Source organism: Peromyscus maniculatus, chromosome 6 (assembly GCF_049852395.1).
Source record: "Peromyscus maniculatus bairdii isolate BWxNUB_F1_BW_parent chromosome 6, HU_Pman_BW_mat_3.1, whole genome shotgun sequence".
Classification (NCBI taxonomy): Eukaryota; Metazoa; Chordata; class Mammalia; order Rodentia; family Cricetidae; genus Peromyscus; species Peromyscus maniculatus.
In genome coordinates this window covers 696888-715865 of record NC_134857.1, presented here as the reverse complement: position 1 = coordinate 715865, position 18978 = coordinate 696888, and the positions used below count along the sequence as shown (strand labels likewise).

The window sequence follows — 18978 nt, the reverse complement described above, 5'->3', positions numbered from 1 at the left end:
ATAAATTCAGCAGAGCTATTCCAATCCACGTAACAGTGGGGAACTTGACCTTCTCAGACAGGAGAAATGTCCCAAGAAATACCTGATGCCAACTCTGGGAGTCCAGTCTCAATAAAGCAGGAGCAGAGTGACCTGATTCCTCCATTTCTGACAAATAAACACTTATTGTCATTGTTAGGACACAGTGGCTGGTGCAAACCTCAGCAGGCAGGATCTTGAATGGTCCTGCTGCCCCAATGGAGGAAAATGCAAATTCTGGAAAAGAGTGTGTGCGAGTTTAACACGAAGTTTAAAGGACATTTACAAAACCACACACTCAGAACTAGTAAGTGAAAAAACGAAACCCGTAGCTAAAAATAGGATGAGGCAAAGAACAAAAACCAAATCAAATGATACAATTATTTCAAGTAGGTTCCATTAACTTTGTAAATACATTAAAAAAGATTAGGTCCTACAATGACCTACTACAGGCTCCCTGTGCTGGACAGTTTATGTCAATGTGACACAAGCTAATGTCATCTGAAAGGAAGAACTCTCAATTAAGAAAAATGCCTCCATAAGATGGGCTGTAGGCAAGCCTGCAGGGCATTTTCTTAATTATTAATTGATGGGGTAGGGCTCAGACCATTGTGGGTAGTGCCATCCCTAGGCTGGTGGTTCTGAGTTCTAGAAAGCAGCTGAGCAAGCAAGGATGAACAAGCCACTTTACAGCCTCTGCATTAGTTCCTACCTCCAGGTTCCTGCCCTGACTTTCCTTAGTGATGATCTGTTACCTGGAAGTGTAAACTGAAATAAATCCTTTCCTCCCCAGGGGGCTTTGGCCATGGTATTATACCTCAGCAATAGTAACCCTAACTAGGGCACTCCCCATCCCCACAGCCCTGGTGCTGTTAAACAATTTCTGGTACTTCTATTTACAACAGGATACCAGAATCCTCTATTAAACTGGGATGAACAGACATTAAGGCCATTGATCTGTCTACAAGAGAGAGTGGAAAGTGGGGCAGCATAAAACTTTGGAGCCCAGGCACCTAAAAGCAAACTGTGTTTCAGTATTAACTCTGCTTCCTATGTAATAGTATTGCTGGATTCTACACATAAACATACACTTCTGTTGCAGGCTCAGGACTGTGGAGGGAACATGAGAAGGAAAAGGGATGAGGATGGGAAGAGCCAGTGAGGTCCTGTGGATTCCGAACATCTGCGGTTCTGCACCCACTTTGTTACCTGCTGGCCTTGCAGTGAGAATATGCACATTTCTGTGTGTCTCTGTCTCACATCTCACATCCGAGCCTTTCTCTGGGCTTCAGCATAGTCCTCCTTCAGTGATGAGTGCACTTCTGTTTTAAATGGAACAATCATAAATTTTGACTAATAGGGCTGAGAGGATGGCTCATGAGGACCACAGTTAGAAACCCCAGAAACCAGGTAAAGTATGCATCTCAAAACCCCAAACTCCTAATGAGAAACGGGACATGAAGACAGGAGAATAAGTTCAAAGGCCAGCGAATCTGGAGTGCACACAGGCAAACAAGAGGAAAATGAAAACAGACACCAAGGGTGCCCACTACCCTCCACATGCACACCATGGTGTTTATAACTTGTAACTGGGCACTCGCTAAGCTGCTCTGATTCCAGGGGAGCATGAAGAACCAAGATCCTCAAATATTTAGCATCAAAATCCCACATAAGACACTGAAATCAGGGCTGATAGGTCTTCAGGTCCCAGCACTCCGGAGGCAGAGGCAGGAGGATCTCTGTGAGTTCAAGGCCAGCCTGGGCTACAGAGCGAGTTCCAGGAAAGGTGCAAAACTACACAGAGAAACCCTGTCTCAAAAAACCAAAAAAAAAAAAAGATCAAATTGCTACCTTCATTCAAAGGTAACACTAATGGTGACACATGGGGGGTGGGCGGACAGCAAACAGAACAGAGTCTGGGGAGACAGACAGAAGAGGGGCATAAAAGGCAGGATAGCCAGAGTGGCCACTCCAGACCAGACCTAGTACTGATGTCCAAAGAGCCCAAGTTACAACACAGCCCAAGAGCTTAGAACAGTCACATTAACATTCATAGGAACAAAAGCAGGGATGGATTTATGTTTAAAGAAACAAAACAAGGCACAAGTCCACAAAATGGGAAAGTTGCAGGGCATTCCATCCATGGTGACTCTGCAGGGTGAACCTGGTGGGTGGCAGTAGCGCAGGGCTGCCTGGGCCACCAGATTATGACACCTGCATCTAAAGACAGGAAGCCCAGATGAACCACAGCTCCAGGGAACAAGGGCGTTTTCAAAGATGGGGACTGGCCTGTTTCAGGATCAGTTGATGATTGGGAGGCGTGAGTGGTCACAGGTGCAGACCAGGAAGCAGCTGGGCCCACCAAGCGACGCAGCCAGGAACCAAGCCCACGGGGCCGGTAGAGGTCAGTCAGGTCCACTTTAGAGAGCAGCAAGTCTGAAGTGTCCACACACAGATTGGTTTTCCCGAGGCGTGTTTGCAGAGTCCTGGTCGCTGTTTACAAGGCTGAGGAAAGTAGGCCAAGTGTGTCTGCAGGCCAACAGGCCAGCTCTCAGCCTGCATGCTGGAAAGAGAATTCGGCTCACTTCAAACACAAACAAAACCCTAGAGAACTGGAGGAATGTGAGGCTGGAAAGGGCAGGATGCTACAGAGCTAACCAAGCATCACCGAGGAAGACCTGACCCTCTGAGCCCCAAGGAACAGAGGAGCCTCCAGGACCTGGTCAAAAGTGTGGCAAACTATACCAATGAAGACAAGTGGATCAGGGGGTTGGCAAAGACCCCAAAGAAGTCCCAGAGTAGCCGAGTCCTGACGCTAGCCTCCCATTGGCATTGCTGGCCCGAGGAAGGAAAGGTCCTCACTGATGAGACACACCATCAAAAACACTGCTATCGCCCAATACACTGACGCACACTTCAGTTTTTATTATGGTGGGGGAAGGGCTCAGTGGTTAAGAGTGCTCGCTGCTCTTGCAGAGGACCTGAGTGCAGGCCCAGCACCCATGTTGGGTGGCTCATAAGTACCTGTAACTCCAGCTCCAGGGGATCCACCACCATCTTCTGTAGGCAGTGCACTCACATGCACAAATCCACTTCAGGCACACACACAAACACATAATTAAAGAAAAAAACAAACCTCTTTTTCCATTTTATTTTATGTATATGCGTGTTTTGCCTGCGTGTACATGTATGTACCATGTGTCTTCTGAAACGAGCCACAAGCCCACAGCTTCTCCAGCTTCTACTAGATGTCACTCAAGCACCACAGTAAAAGCTTCAGTTTCCCCAGTCCTTACCCCTAGTGGTCATCCACGATGCTGGTGGCTTCAGCTTTCTCATGCTGTGGCTACTCTCAAGACTTGCCTGTCACCCACTGCCATGCACGGTCCTCAACTTGCAGGAATGCTTTACAACTGGCACCTTTGTGCATGGTCCTACCCTCCTACTGCAGTGATTCCTTCTTCACGCCTTAACAACCCCTTAGTCAGAAAACTCACCAGGGTCTGAGCCTCCTGCTCCTACTCTGCCTGCTCATGTGTGGCCGTACATGCCAGCAACGTCCCTCACAAGCCTCAGCTGGATCTGAACTGCTCGCTCACCTTCTGTGCTTAGATGCTGGAGTTCAGCTTTTCAGAACGCACCCTCCAGTGTCCGGCCCTCGCCGGGCCCCTCCCTTCAGCTGCTATTTTGCAGTAACTCAAAATTCCAGCCTTCCAGTTTCCCAGCCAAGATCCCAGGAGTCAGCTCTTGCTTTATTTCTGACATAACTCACATCCAACAAGCTCTCAGGTCAATGTGAACAAACGCAGACGACACTTCTCCTGGGTCCTCCACTTCTCCCAAGTGCAAGCACCTGCACATGGATCACAGCACTGGCCATTTACTGCTTCCCTTGTGTTAGCCCATCTACCCTCTTCTCAGGATACCAGTCACTGTGACCTTATGAAACCAACAGTCAGATTATTTTTGTCTGAAGAGCTTCAAGGGCTTCCAATCTCCTCAAGGAAACATGAATGTCCTGACAACCATCTAAAGCTCTTTCAGGCTCCCGGCTTTCTGCCTCCCCCTGCGAGCGCTCTCCCAGCCACACAAGCACACCTCTGTTCCTAGACATTAAGCCAACTCCTACCCAGGCCACGACCTTGTACTTGGGATCTCCTCGGTCTGAAGGGCTCTTGTCAAACTTCCTTCTAAACATCCTAAGTAGCCCTATGTGAAAGAGCAACCTTCTCTCTACTTTCCCAGCCCTCGCTCCTGCCCTGCTTTGGTTTTCTATAAAACACTGTTACCTGGCATCTTAACTTCTGTGCCAACCACGTCCTTTAGCTATAAAACAAAACAAAACAAACAAAAAAACCAATAAACACACAGGATATTTGCCACATCTGCTTACTGCATATCCTAGGACAAGACCTGGTGCATTCCTCAGCCCCAATATGCATTCAAACAAACGAATGAACCAAAGTTCCACAGCGGCCTCAGCAACACTGCACACCTAAGGCTCCTCTCGGGTGGACCCGAGTTTAGTTCTCAGCACCCACGTCAACTGGCTCACCACTGTCATTCCAGCTCTAAGAGATCTGACTCGCTCTTCTGGCCTCTTAGGACATCTACACTCATGTGGCACACACGCACACAGACACAAACACATATGCATAAAAATAAAGTCAACTCACACAGGAAAATACTGCCTAATGATACTGGCTACATCACACCATCTGCAGAGTGCCTCTCTGGGACACCAGGTATCCCAGGCCTCAGACCTCTCAGAGAGGCACAGTGAGGTGAAGAAGGACCTCCTTAGCTGTTCTCACTTTCATTCCCTCTGAAAATGGGAGTATTCTGGCTACAGCAGGGAGATGATGTAAAAGAGATTTGTTCATCTACAACTGTGTAGTACATATAACTATATGCATAACTGTTTCACACAAGAAAATGGAGTATTTTAGAATCAAATATGGTTAAAACAATAAAATTTCTATCGATGTGGCCAAAATTAGAATGTTTTATATTAAGACAAGTAGTTGGCTATTAGTTTAATAGTGATTGCTCTTACTATAGTCTAACAACCACATACTCTCCTGCTCAAAACGGTAGGCAAAGAGTCAGTTAAAAATACACAGAAATAACCCCAAGGTCGTGATCATTAAGAAACAGAGAGAAGAGTGGGGTGGTAGTATGTACAGGGCAACTGAGGGTGGCAGCGTAGCTCAGAGGGCATACTAGCTTGTGTGTGTCCTGAGTGTGAGCCCCAGTACCACAGAAAACAGGACCAGGGCTGAAGGAAGGCTTCTGAAGGCTCTGAGAAGGCAACGTCACAGACACACAAGTAGGTCCAGAAGGAACAGCCATACAAAAATGTGTTGGCTGTAACATAACCTATCTCAAGGATGGGATAAAGACAGTGTGACTCCAAAGCAAGGAAGAGGGTCAAGGCACTGAAGGGCAAGGTCAAAGGCCAAGGCCAGCAGGAAACCATGGAGAGCTCAGATTTTTCTCTCAAGATGGAAGAGGTGCTGTCAGATGTAAGGGGGAGAGGTAACATGACCTGACATTTTCTCTGATGGTCCATGGGAGGCTACTATAATTCTGGTAACAGAGGGATTTAGCCATGGTAGGAAGTGGAAACAGGAGGTGTTGGCTTAATCATGGAAGTAAAACAAGTTGCTGACAGATTGAGTATATGGATGAGTGAAACTGATTAACCCATGACTGCCAGATTTCTAATGAAAACAATGACCTCCCACTTGAAATATTCCTTTCTTCTTAGTTTTGCAGTTATTTTCATAATCGTGGTCTGTATCATACACCCCACCCCCAAGAACAATTATGTATTCTCTCCTTTGTGTCTATGTGGGTGTTTTATCTACTCCAGGCTTGGGGTCAAGTTGCAGCTGGCCTGTCTCTCGGTAATTGTCATCATCCCTGGACCAGCAGGTCAACTAGAGCACATTCTCATCACAGTTCTGTTACCATGGTGATGGCAAGAAGTACCTGAGGAAAAGCTGCACTGAAGCCTCTGTTAAAGCCACATCTACCACCATGGCACAGGCCTCAATCCCAAGAAAATCAGTGACAGGCATGGCTCTAGAACTCAGCTGCTTCAACTGTGGAGTGCAACTCCATATGGGGTTCAATAACTTTCAAAAAATAACTTCATAACGGTATAGATTTCTGAACACCACAACCCAAAATTAGCTCAACATAAAATGCAGAATAAATCTAGGTGTGTCTGGCAGCTGGACTGTGCTGTGTCTCAGGACTTCACTGCAGCCTTGGCTCTGAACATGGGACACAGAAACTCTACACTGCAACACTGTTAGACCCAAGTGTGGAGGCCCAAAGAGGCTATCTAGTGAGACCTTACCAGGGTCAGAGAATCTGAGCTTGCTTTACGCAGCAGGGCTTCATAATGGGACGACTTGACCTCAGGTGTGTTTACCAAGTGTTTGGAAGGGTCTATACTTGGCTGTACGGTGTGCTTTGATCTTGCAATGTGGAGGTCTTTTGCCTTGCCCATTGGCATGCCCTTTCCAATAAACCTCTGGGCTGTTGGGGATTGACTCAGGCCCTCCTGAAGCTATCCTGCGTCTGTCTTTCTCATCATCTAGGTCTATCTTTCTATCTGATATTTTCTCATTCCTCTCTCTTCCACCTAAGAACTCTTCAAAAGGTGAGAGCAAATCACAGCTGGACTCCCGCAGTCTCCCATACCCAAGGCCTGAAACACTTCAGCTTGGATTTGGGACTTGCATTATGAAATTACCTTGTTTCAGCTCCACCAACAAACCCTTCTGCTCTTACAGAAACATGATGGCCTATTATGGAAAACCAAATCTTTCCATGGTTTTCTACTTCATTCCTTTGTACATAAGCATCAAATTAGGGTATCTCTGGATTGTATTTACAACACCTTTTTTGCATTTATTTAATAAATGTGTGTCAAGGTGACACATAGGTGATACATATGTGCATGTACACACACACACACACACACACACACACACACACACACACACGGGTTAGAAAAAGAAACTGGAAAGACACCTTGGAAGAGTAAGTTTGAACAAAGGTTAATGAGGGATGGCCAAGCGAATGACAGGTACAGCTCAGGATTAACTGTCCCTCTGCCAACATGTTAGAAAGCTGCACTGTTGACTATGTCACTAGGTAAGATAGAAGTGTGTACATCAATAACATGTGAGGGTGCTCTGTAAGGAAAACCTGAGAGCAAGCAGAGGAAGAGCCACCAAAGAACAGTCATAGGGGCTCCACAAGAAAGAACAATGAGGACCTCTCAATGACAGTGAAAGGCAGGTTGAGCCACGAGCTCAGAGTCCACCCATCATACACCCAAATCTCCCTGTGAGTATGCCTGACAGAAGTCACATTCAGTAAGAACTGGGTGACAGAGAGGAGGAAGAAGTGCCATTTACAGGCACAAGTTCAAGGCACCCTGAGTGCAAACTTGTAGAGAACACTCAGGGAGTTTCTGACATATACAAACAAATGCAACTGTCTGCATGGAAGAGTGCAGACAGAGTCAACCAGAGCACAGCAGCCCCACACGCAGACAGCAGCTGGCCCAGACTCCACATCCTGACTGTTAAGAGAACCTTCCCTAGCAACGAACAAAAATCTGGATGTAAATGTTAAATCTGGAACTGGGTAAAAATATTCCGACTTGTAGGGCACAACTTTGTTCTTTTTGGTCTAAAATAAAAATAAAAGTTATCCAAAATAAATAAAAAATATGGACACAGGAGTAAAATGCTGTGTCAGGGGTTACATGAGTGCTGGGAGGTCAAGGATTTGGAGCAGCTACAGAGAGCACTTGAGGTGCTCAGCTCTCAGAGTCCACCTTGGAGCAAGAGAACAGATCTGAGGGAGAGAAGTGGGAGGCTCGAAAAAATGGAAACCCATCCTAGGGGAAAATCATAGAGCGGGGCTGGCGAAACATCTCAGGGATTAAGGGTGCTTACTGATCTTCCAGAGGACCCGAGTCAGTTCCCAGTACCCACATGGCAGTTCTCAACCACCTGTCACTCCAGCTCTAAGGGATCCAACTCCCTCTTCTGGCCTCTTCAGACACCTGAACTCATGTGCACAAACCCATACACAAACACACACATACATATCATTAAAAATGCTTTTAAAAATAAATAAATATTTTAAATGGTAGAGCAAAGGGTGAAAATGATCTTGACCTGAAAGACACCTGCAAAGTTTTGTCTATGAAAACATAGTTTTTGCTGTGTTTAAACAATTTTATAGGGATCTTCAATTTAGAAATACTTAAGACTGAAAAATGAGGAGGGTGGAGAGACAGCACAGCAGTTAAGGAAACTACTGTTTTTGCAGAGGGCCTGAGTTTGATTCTCAGCACCCACATCTAGTGGCTCATGTCCACCTATTACTCTAGCTCCTGGAGACCCGACAACTTATTCTGATGTACATATACTCACACGTTTTTAATTTTCAAAAATACTTTAAAAAAAGAATGGAAAATGATAGTTATCCTATGTAGTATTAGTTATTAAAAAACAAGTGATAGAAACAGAATATTTTGCCATGAGCACACACAGGGGAAGAGGAAAGCGGCCTTCAGCCCTGAGTCCTCTGTTGAAGAGGTGAGATGAGATATGGGGATCTGGCCACTAAATTACCTGATGCCAATTCACACAGAAGGTTACTAAATTAACAGTCACTACATTAGTCTGTTCTGCATTTAAAACTAGCCTTAACAATACAATATTTTTGTTTTTAACTCATTCAAAGGCTTCAGCCTTTCAGTTATGTTAGGGAATAATTTAGATAGGCAAGCAGCATTATGCATTCATTAAATGATAATTACTTAGCAGCTGCTGACATCATGCAAAATGCTAACTAAGCACTACAGTAGACAGGAAAAGTTCCTCAGGCACGAATGACATCATGAAGATGGTGAAGAGAGGCGGGAACAAAGGATGCCTGTGTGAGTAAGAGACCCCAGGTAAGAAAATGGAGATGGCAGATGAAGTCACCTGACAGATTCAGACCTTCCAGGATTCCTGTTCTGTAGGGTGGGGACGGGGATTGATCTCTCAGCTGGAGATCTTCTTTTGTGAGTCCACTGCCCTTGACCACTGACACATTTAACTGCTAAACTCTCAGTACCTAGAATCATTCACCCATCTTTAATACTCCTTCACAATTCGATTCCACCTACACTTAATACCAGAGGAAAGGGAAACCTGCGAGAGTGTCATCTAGAAATAAAGGCAGAGATAGAGATGAAATCTTCTGGGCACCGTGTCCACCTAAATCTACAGGACCTGGAAGGTCTAGCTGGCAGTTTGTAGCCTAGTGAAATGACATCTTCTGTCCTGCTTCTAGAGCACACAGGAGCTACTGCCCCCAACACCTCACTACAGAGATAGTTACATTTGCTCACAAATAACTGGGATTTACTAATGGCTACAGGGCTCATGGGAAGCCTGCATCACTTGTTCTAACACTAGAAAAGAAGCCATATTGAAGGCAAAACACACAGCTTTGTAAGGAAAACCTGAGGGACGGGGAGGGGCAGAAAGAAAGCAACCAGCCATGAGTTCTCAGCACAAATAAAACTGAAAGCATTATAAACTTAGTTCCTTTGAATAACAGAAATGAAATTTAAAAACCCCCTGCAAAAACATACAATTGATAAGTAAATGAAAATGAAAAGAAACAAGCAATAGTGGTGTTTACGTCTCTTCATTAAATGAAACAATCCTGTGTGTGGCACAGTGTTCATGAGCCACAGGGACCTTTCACCCTTAACCTCTGTTCGTAGAAGCAGGATGGGTACTACTTAGAATTTCGTCTCTCTGATGGCATACACTGCATACAGGACAACTCGACTCAAAACTCGGCACGACTCTCACTGTCTGCTCATGAATGAATGAATGGGTGAATGGATGAATGAATGAATGAAGAGAGGAGAAACTTGGACAACTACATCTGAGAGGCAGCATGCCATGACTGAGGGGAAAGCAGCTGCATGCGTCACCAGATTAAAAGTCACTGCAATAAACCCAGCCACACATCACGTCATGTAAGAATGTACCTAGTGGTACCACACAGTCTACCATGGACTAAGTAAAATACAGGGAAAACGTTAAAGAGTGAAATCGAGGGGGACAGTTAGGTGGATGAAGAAGATGTGACTGACTCTCCCCTCAGCCAGTTCCTCAGCTTTTTCCTCTTTAACTACAGACTGCTGTGCTGATGTTTCCTGTGTATTCACAAAGCCATTGATGCTATCAAGATTTATATGTTAAGAAAGTGATGCTACAAAAGCTGGCTTTGAAATTTTTACTGAAAGGAGAAAGGATGATTCTATTTTTCTAGGCTTACATTTATATTTTATTTGATCCTGCATCAATTATCTAATTTTACACCATGCTGGCTAGTTTTATGCCAACGTGACATAAGCTACAGTCAACTGAGAGGAAGGAACATCAATTGAGAAAATGTCTCCAGAAGACCGGGCTGTACGCAAGCCTGTGGCACATTCTCATTACTGATGATTGATGGGGCAGGGCCCAGCCCACTGTGGATGGTTCCATCTCTGGGCTGGTGGTCCTGGGTTCTATAAAAAACCAGGCTAAGTCATGATAAACAAGCCATTAAGCAGCACTCCTCTATGGCCTCTGCATCAGCCCCTGCCTCCAGGTTCCTGCCCTGTTTGAGTTCCTGTCCTGACTTCTGTTGACGATGAACACTGATGTGGAAGCATAAGCCAAATAAACCCTTTCCTCTCCCAGTTGTTCATAGTGTTTTGTCACAGAAACCCTAACTGGTAACCCTAACTAGTACACACACCCTTAACTGTCTACTACTATTTCTCCCCAAATAAAGCAGCTACTTGGAAACAACAGCCTTCTCCTGGGTGACCTGCTGAATGGTGTCTCTTCAGGTCCAAATCAAACATGTTCCTAATCCATTTTTCTGAAGAGCTCAAAGTGAGTTGTCTGGGTCCACTCTGTACTGCTGTAACAAAACACCAGAGTGGGAAGGGTACAAATAATGGGCTTACTGGACTTCCTAGAGTCCTAAAGGGTGGGAAACCCACGATGAAAGGCCTCAGCTCACGAGGGACTTCTTGCTAAATGACGGAAAGGAAAGTCAAGCAAGCAGACACACAGAAGTATAGGTAAGACCCGCAAGAGGCAGCACTTCCGTCAGTCAGAAGGGCAGTGGGTGTGGTTTTCACCCAGGGCCCTAGCTTGGCTTCCTTCCCTTCGATTAGCTAATAACTTCAAATCAGGCAGAAAAATAAATACAGACTAAAGTTTGAATAGGAGAAAATATCCTGAATGTTTTTTAGGAAAATCAATGATACTATGAAGAATGAGAAGCTTGGGATGAGAATACATTTAAAAAAAAGGGGGGGGGGCACAAAGTTACCACACAAGAGTTTGAACTCTTAGGTATCAGATGGCACACTCTAGAAGTAATTAAGATGTCACCCAGATAGCTTATGGAATTATTTAAAACCTAGCTCCTTAATTATTAAGTTACATTCAGAAAAAGCAGTAAGGGGGAAGAGGGGTGCTTATGTGCCATCTGTAAGGCGTGCAAGGCTTCCACACAGGGTGCCTGCCCTCCACCAAACCTACCACCTGCCTGAGTCTGAGCCACAAGCTTGTACCGACTTCCTCATCAGTTCACAGGCAGGAGCCCTGAATGTGATGGCGAGCAAAACAGAAGATTTGCCCAGTGTTTTACTGGGCTGTGTTTACACATTAACAAGTCTAGAAGAACACCACACCTCTCAAACCCTAGCCCAAGCTGACTTCCATATTTAAACTATTCATCTTCACTCCTCGCGGTGACTCTCCCTATATGACTACTTTGCATTATGTGATTAAATGCTTAACAAGAAGCAACTTAAGAGGAGAGCGCTTTGGGTACACAGTTTGGGGGCGCACAGTCCATTGAAATGGGAAAGGCATGGTGGCAGTAGCTTGGGGCAGATGGTCACATTACTTCCACGGTCAGGAAGCAGAGAGCAGAGAGGAAATAGGGTGGGGCTACAAACTTCAAGGTCTATCCCCGGGGACCCACTTCCTTAAGCTGGGCCCCACCTCTAGGACTACACCTAACTGGCCCAAGCTTTGAAACACAAGAGTCTATGGGAACATCTCCCATTCAAACCCACTCTGTCACTCTATGGGCCATCTGAACATGGTACTAAATACACGCCAACACCTCCCAGCTCTCCACCTTTACCACTTACGACTTCTATTCTCAGAAGTTCATCAAGCAACTCTTCTAGTTACAATTACATACAGATATATTTCAAATGTCAGGTTATGTTGTGTGAGATTTTGATCGTGTTCTGACCAATGAAGCTTGCTTGGAGTCAGAGGGCAGAGCTAGTCACTAGCTGACCAAATTTAACCACGGAGATTTTGGAGGACTGAAGACAGATAGGACAGGAAGTAGTAAGGTGGGGCAGAGAGGGATCTTGGCCCTTTTGGAGGAAGGAACGGAGCTGGTAGGAGAGGACTTGTGGCTTCTCTGCTTCTCTGGTCCTTCAGGTTCTTACCCCGGTCCTTGACTCCAGAATGTTTATTGATAAAGAATATGTAGGTTAACGCTTCAGTATGCAACTTAACCTGTTCAACGTCAGGTAACTTCCTTCTGCTTTCTCTCCTTCAGCTTCCTCATCAGGAAAATAGACTAAAGTTCCCACATGACACAATTCCTAAGAAAATTACATGCCTTACTATTTGTAACACACTTAGCATTAAGTTGCTGACCCCACAGTGTGGGCTATCATTAAATACTTCCAGTATCACCTGCAAAAGTTGAAGGTTTCAGGACATGAAGCAAACACTGCTTTTGTGATCCTTTGCAAATCCCTCCTCCAGACACACAAACCTCTCAGTCTTGAGAGTGCAGAGCACTTTACACAGACTTGGCCCTGGAGGAGGTAGGCAGTGTGGAGGAGAAACAGGAACACTATAGCAAAAATGAGGCACAGAGGACACCAGGACTGCTTCTCCATGAGAGACTGACTAGCCAAACTTATCTCCAAGGAATGGCGTTTCCTGGAATACAGCTTTGCATCTGAAACCATTTTCAAAAGCAACATGTTCCCTTACCCCAACCCTTCTATCAGAGATTCTTACATGAGTAAGACAATGTTGTCTTCAACACTTAAAGCATAAAGATGCTTCAGATGTTCACTATTTATTTTATAAAGATCGACACAGATCACTCAACCTTTCCTTTAGAAAACAGGAGAATAAACTCTACCACATAAACACATTTCCTAAGGACTGTTTTAGAGAAATTACCTTTCGTAGTTAAACAAACTGTAACGACTACTATGAACGAAAGCTGGCCTCCGTGAAATCACACCCCAGTGTCCCAGCACCTAATAGCTGTGTCTTAGGACAAACTCCCCTCCCCATCTACAGGCACTGTTTAAGAAAGGGGCATTCTGTTATTAAATGAGCAAAATTAAGCTTCACTTCTAAGCCACATACTATGCAATACAAAGCTTAAGTCTGGTTTTCTTTTCTATTAAAACTAAGGAGGTGTAGTGAGAAACAGTGATTTACGTCCAACAACTGAGAGGCATCTCAGACTTGGATGCATAGACATGGTTACCTTTTAAATGCTTCCGCTGGGTTCCTCTCACACTCTCCAGGCTCCAGGAGACTTTGGACGGCTGGATCTCTTAGTTTGTCCTCATAACCTTGGAGGAGTCCACTTTGGCAGATCTGGGCTACCAGACCTCTGATAAACCCTCCAACACACAAAGTGTCCGAGTCCTGGGCTTTGCAGAAGTGGAAAGCCAGAGCCTGGCGGTGCAGACCTCTCTGTAGGCTGGCTGGTGAGCTTGGCCACAAGAGCTCAGTGCACAGGGCTGTTTTCCCACTGCCGGGCCCTCCCACCAGCAACACACCCCAGGAGGCCCCCTTCCCAGAGATGGCACTAGCATTATTCCCAGCATTCCCGACGAGGGACTGCGTGTTGGCTGCACTGGTGCAGCAGCTTGACTTCTCCTGGAGGCAGTGCTGAAGTTTGTGGAAAACCCATTCGCGACAGTAAAACTGCTTCCCTTGCAGAAGACTCGTTTGGGCCATTTTGCAGACTTTCTCTTCCCAAGGATTAGTCATAATAGGTTTTGTTTTGTTTTGCTCTTAAATCTTCAGTGTGGGCTAGAATCCGTATACATTGCCACAGGCTTCACGTCCATTTGTGCATAACTTATATGTTAGTTAACGGGGAATGGCCAGTTACAGTGAAATTCAACAGCCCCAGAGTTCATTTGGCAAAAGAATGTGCATGTCTTTATTTGGTTCCATAGCCTTAATTAGCAAAGGAGATATTTATTTAATTGTCAAGCAGATGTGAAACTGGCTTGTCCCGAAGCTGGGCAACACCATTCCTGAATCTCTTGGGGTCACAGAACTCTGTGGCTCAATGTGGAGTTCATGTGATGGTAGATGTTTCAAGTACACAAATGAGAAAACACATCTGGAAACAGAAGCGAACGGCCAGTGCTTGGATCTGTAGAAAACGCCCCCACAGCACTGCAAACCTCAGTGCTCTATCTGAAATCGAGATGCAGAAAAGCCATCCATTATGTTAAGTGGCACCAGAGAGATTGCATTTAGACAGTATGTAGGTAGCGCTGTGCCTCTCTCGCTGAAGGATGAGCATTCCGAGCCTACAGCCTAGCTCTCGCCAGTTTCAGACATCTGACCACTGCCAGGGAACTGTTTCAAATTAGAGTCTCTTATGTGGCAAAAATCACAAACCTCTGTTGACACCTTCTTAATGGAAAACATTCATAAAATAAATTTTTTGAGATGACAGATTCTTAATAGACCTGTTTGTAGATTCCTCGGTGTTCCCATGTCCAGGCAGTCAACAATTCCCAAAACTAAAATGAAGCAAACAACGATATCTTTAGTGCCAAACACCGCGTTAAAATCTATTTGTTACAACTCACCCCATAAGGCACTTTCAAAAAGTTACATGATTACCCCTTAAATAAACCCATTTTCCTTTCTATACTTTTTTCTTCTCCTATGGGTATGCTTCCGAGACAGACTTTAACAGAATTAACCCAGATTTTGAAAGCCTCACTGTCGAGACGGAAACAAAATGGTACTTTATGCCACCTACAGCAACACCCAGGATTTCAGTCCAAAAGCCCTCTCAGTGTAGCTGTGCAAGAGCGCCACTGAGGCAGCTCGGGCTTGCCCCGTCCGGCGGGGCTTCTTTGTTGATAGTTTGCAGACCCTAGGGGAAGCACCGGGCTGCGGCTGCACCGGACCTGCTCCCGCTGAAGGCCGGCTGAGCCCGGGCAGGCAGTCCCCACTCGGGCCCAGGAGGTCGCCTGCTTCCCTTCGTGCTCGCGGCCGCAGCTCCGGCCCCGGCTCCGCTGACAGACAAAGGCTCGGAACGAGGTGCAGCCCGGTGCGGCGCGGGCAGGGCGCGGCCCAGGTCCCGCCGCGGGCGCCGCCTCCAGCCCCGGGAATCCAGAGAGGGTCTGACCCGCCCGGCCCGAGCTCCGCTGACAGAGGCCGCTCCACCCGGCCCGCGGTTACCTCAGTCCTTTCCGCTCCACGCTCTCGGGTTCCCCGCAGCCGTTCCGCCGCCCCAGCCCCCGGTGCGCTCCGCCTCGCTCCCGCCTGCGGCTCCCGGCCGCCGCCAGCCCGGCCGCCCCGCACCGCGGCGCTCCGCCCAGCCCCCACAGCCGCCACCGCCGCCGGCGCAAAGACTGTCTCCGCCAGCGCCAGCGCCCCGCCCGCCGCGCAGGCCCCGCCCCACACAGGGCCCGCCCCTCACAGACACCGCCCCACCCCGCCCCGCTGCACGCAGACCACGCCCTTCGCGGACCACGCCCCTCCTGATAGGTCACGTCCCACATAGACCCCGCCCTGCCCACTCAAGCCCCACTCCATTGGCCCGTCTCTGGCAGGCCCTGCCCAACCTTTCTTTCCCCACAGGCCCCGCCTAGCTCATAGCCCCGCCTCATCTGCCCAGCCATTCCCTTCAGGCCCCACGGGCCACGGGCCCGCCCCACCCCGCCCACCGTCCTCTGCACCGGCACCGACCTAGAGCAGGCGGTGGTGCGGCCGGTGACTCGGGGTAAGGCGGCGTCCTGGTCCCCAAGCTCGGCTCCGTGGCTGCCTTTGTGCGGTGGGTCCCGGGGCTCTCCCGTGCAAAGCCGGCCTGTCGTTAGCCCCCCGTGCCTTGCTAAGAAGGAGGCTCAGTTAGGCCCGCCCAGGCTGAGGGGCGGGGCGTCTTCTCGCATACACTTAACTCCTGCACCTGTAGTGCCGCGCACCTTGTCCTGGTCGCAGCGAACCTGCAGAAATGGGTGCATTCTCCAGAGCTGCCAGAAAGCCGATTTTTACAAAGCTACAATTTGGGTAAACAGCTTTAGTCATGACTTAGCCTGTGTCTCCTACAGCATAGGGCAAGATGGTGAGTGGAGAGATTTTAATGTATTTGTAGACTAGTTTGTTTTAATTTACCCTGTAATTTCCAGTAAACTACTCGCTAAGTTAATTAAAGGAATAGTTTAGGCCTGGACCAGAAGCTAGAGAAACCTGGTTTAGTCGGCCATCCCCACTGACATGGAATAGTGTTTTTGAAAGGCAGTCTTCCTGGGTAGCATAAGCTGGCCTTGCGCATAGCTGTCCTGCCTCTACCTCACTAGTGCTAGGATTACAGGCATGGATCATGTCTGCTGAAAGACTGTCATCAGCTATAACAGTCATAGGCCCTTTGGATTTTAATTTTTCACTTTGTGTCTGACAATTCACTTTTATAAGTTTGTTTCTCCTAATAGAAAAACTAACAATAGCTTACATATAATTTTACCAAATTTATTTTTTTATCAATTACCTAAATACTGGAAATAACATTAGCAGATATTTGCTCTTGGTATATACATTAGTTGGGCTTTGTTGGAGACAGGGTCTCACTGTGCAGCCCTGGAGGCCCTGTAACTCCCTGTGTAGACCAAGATGGCCTCACACTCAGAGATCTGTTGGCCCCCATCTACTGAATGCTGAGATCAAATGTGTGTGCCACCAAGCCCGCTGGCTCGCATATATTGTTTAATTTCTTAGCCATATTTTCTCTAACAGAAGGTCTTTCTGGGAAAAGAAATTTAAAAAATAGTTTCCTTATTGTTTTTTAATTTTTCTTAAATCTTCACAGTTGCATAAATTTGAAATTATTCACACTTTCAAATATATTTCCTTGTAGACTAATTTTTATTTTGTCTTTTATTGGTTGTTTTCTCCCCATTAGAGATTAGTTACTCATTAAACTAAAACAAACAGGCTGAATAAAGTGTAGTCTCCGTTTCTAATTTATTTGAAAACTACAATTTTTCATTCCAAATCCTTTCTTACATTGTTTTTGATCTGTATTCAGGATTATATCCTTCAACAAATATGGTTGAAACACAAACTCATCACACTTTAAAAATTTGTTTATATTAATGTTTTAAGATTTATACACTGCAAAGTTATATTTCTTTATATTTTGACCATTTATGTATAAAATAAGATTTCATTCTGTTAGGAACAGCACCTCCAACCAAGAGATTTACCCCACAAACAAAGGTATTAAAAAAGCACAAATAAAATTTCAAAATGGGTTCTGTTCTTTGGCAGAGAAAAATATCCATTTCTATCTAAACCCTGATATCAGTCATTTCAACAGGCAGAGGTCACAAACATCAATAACTGAGATTTTAGAGATTTTAAGTAAAAAGCTTTGAAAACGTAGAGGACTCCTGCCCGTACTCTGGTGTAGATCCTCGGTTTAGCTCACAAAGCCAGGCTTGAGCATCTTCAGATTATGCCACAACTTTCAAGAATTCTGTGGGCTGTGTGCTTCCTTACCAGATGACATGGTCTTTACTGTTCATTTTCTAGAGAACTTATGTGCTTACATTTGGTTCCCACTGAACCTCAGGAAGGAACACACTGCAGGGGTCCCAAGTGTGGGAGCCAGTGGCTGAGCACACCACAGAACAAGTCTGCAAGTGTCTAGCTACACTGCCTATGTGTGTGTGTGTGTGTGTGTGTGTGTGTGTGTGTGAGAGAGAGAGAGAGAGAGAGAGAGAGAGAGAGAGAGAGAGAGAGAGAGAGCACTAACTACGCCCATAAAGCTATGTTTTTGTGTTTTGAGATAGCTCACCACCCTAGAAAGAAAAGTGCCTTTCATCTGGAAGGACTAGGGAAGAAGTTGTCCCAGGTGGCCTTTCCCATTTCCCCACAAATTTAAAGAACTCCACACATAATCCATAGATTATGCCACACGCTGCTCAATAGGGCAGAAGCTGAAAGTAAAGTAATGAGGGTGCCACACCCATCCCACAGATTTTTAATGTTGCTATTAGTACAGGATTGTTTACACAAACATGGGGCATGCTGGTTATGCTAGCTGAACTTAACAGAAATGGAGAGCACAGAAAAGATTTTTACCGTGTAAGAGTATGGTTGCTCACACTCCAAAGCTTGAGACAGAATTACTGAGAGTGTGAGGCCAGTCTGGGCTGGTTGGTAAGACCCTGCCTCAAAAGACCAAGACAAAGAGACTTGAGCTTAGTAATGGGATGTCTTGTTGTGGCTGTCCTCCTCAGTGCCTTTTGGAGGAGTGCCTGTTTGAGCTTTCCATATGGAAGGCACTTGTTGCCTACCTTGTCCTGGAAAACATACCTAAAGTGGCCTTTGCTTATGAACCATACAAGGTAAGATGTTTTCCCTCAAAGGATAGGAGAAACCCCAGATAAGTTGTGTTTTGCAGATTACCTCTTTTGATTAGAGGTGCTGTTCTTAACTGAATGAAACCTTACTTTATACATAAATGTTCAAAATGAAAAGAAATATAACTTTGAAGTGTATAAATCTTAAAACATTAATATGCCAGTCCAAGGGAATTTGTAGC

The 18978-nt window shown here is 46.0% G+C and overlaps 1 protein-coding gene across 2 annotated transcripts in view; it reads right to left on the bottom strand.

Annotated features, from left to right (window-relative positions):
• The window catches only part of Ankrd50 (ankyrin repeat domain containing 50), a 37037-nt gene extending 20891 nt beyond the window's left edge, over nt 1-16146 (bottom strand). Inside the window, exons 1-2 of one of the 2 annotated variants that reach the window (XM_076573794.1) lie at nt 16125-16146; nt 13663-14944 (exon numbers count right to left, since the gene is read on the bottom strand). In XM_076573794.1, the coding sequence (XP_076429909.1) occupies nt 13663-14174 (512 nt within the window). In that variant the 5' untranslated portion in view covers nt 14175-14944; nt 16125-16146. Of the gene's footprint in view, nt 1-13662; nt 14945-15614; nt 15776-16124 lie in introns of those variants that run through there. The other variant, XM_076573793.1, reaches the window with a different exon arrangement.
• Between the last annotated feature and the right edge of the window lie 2832 nt (nt 16147-18978).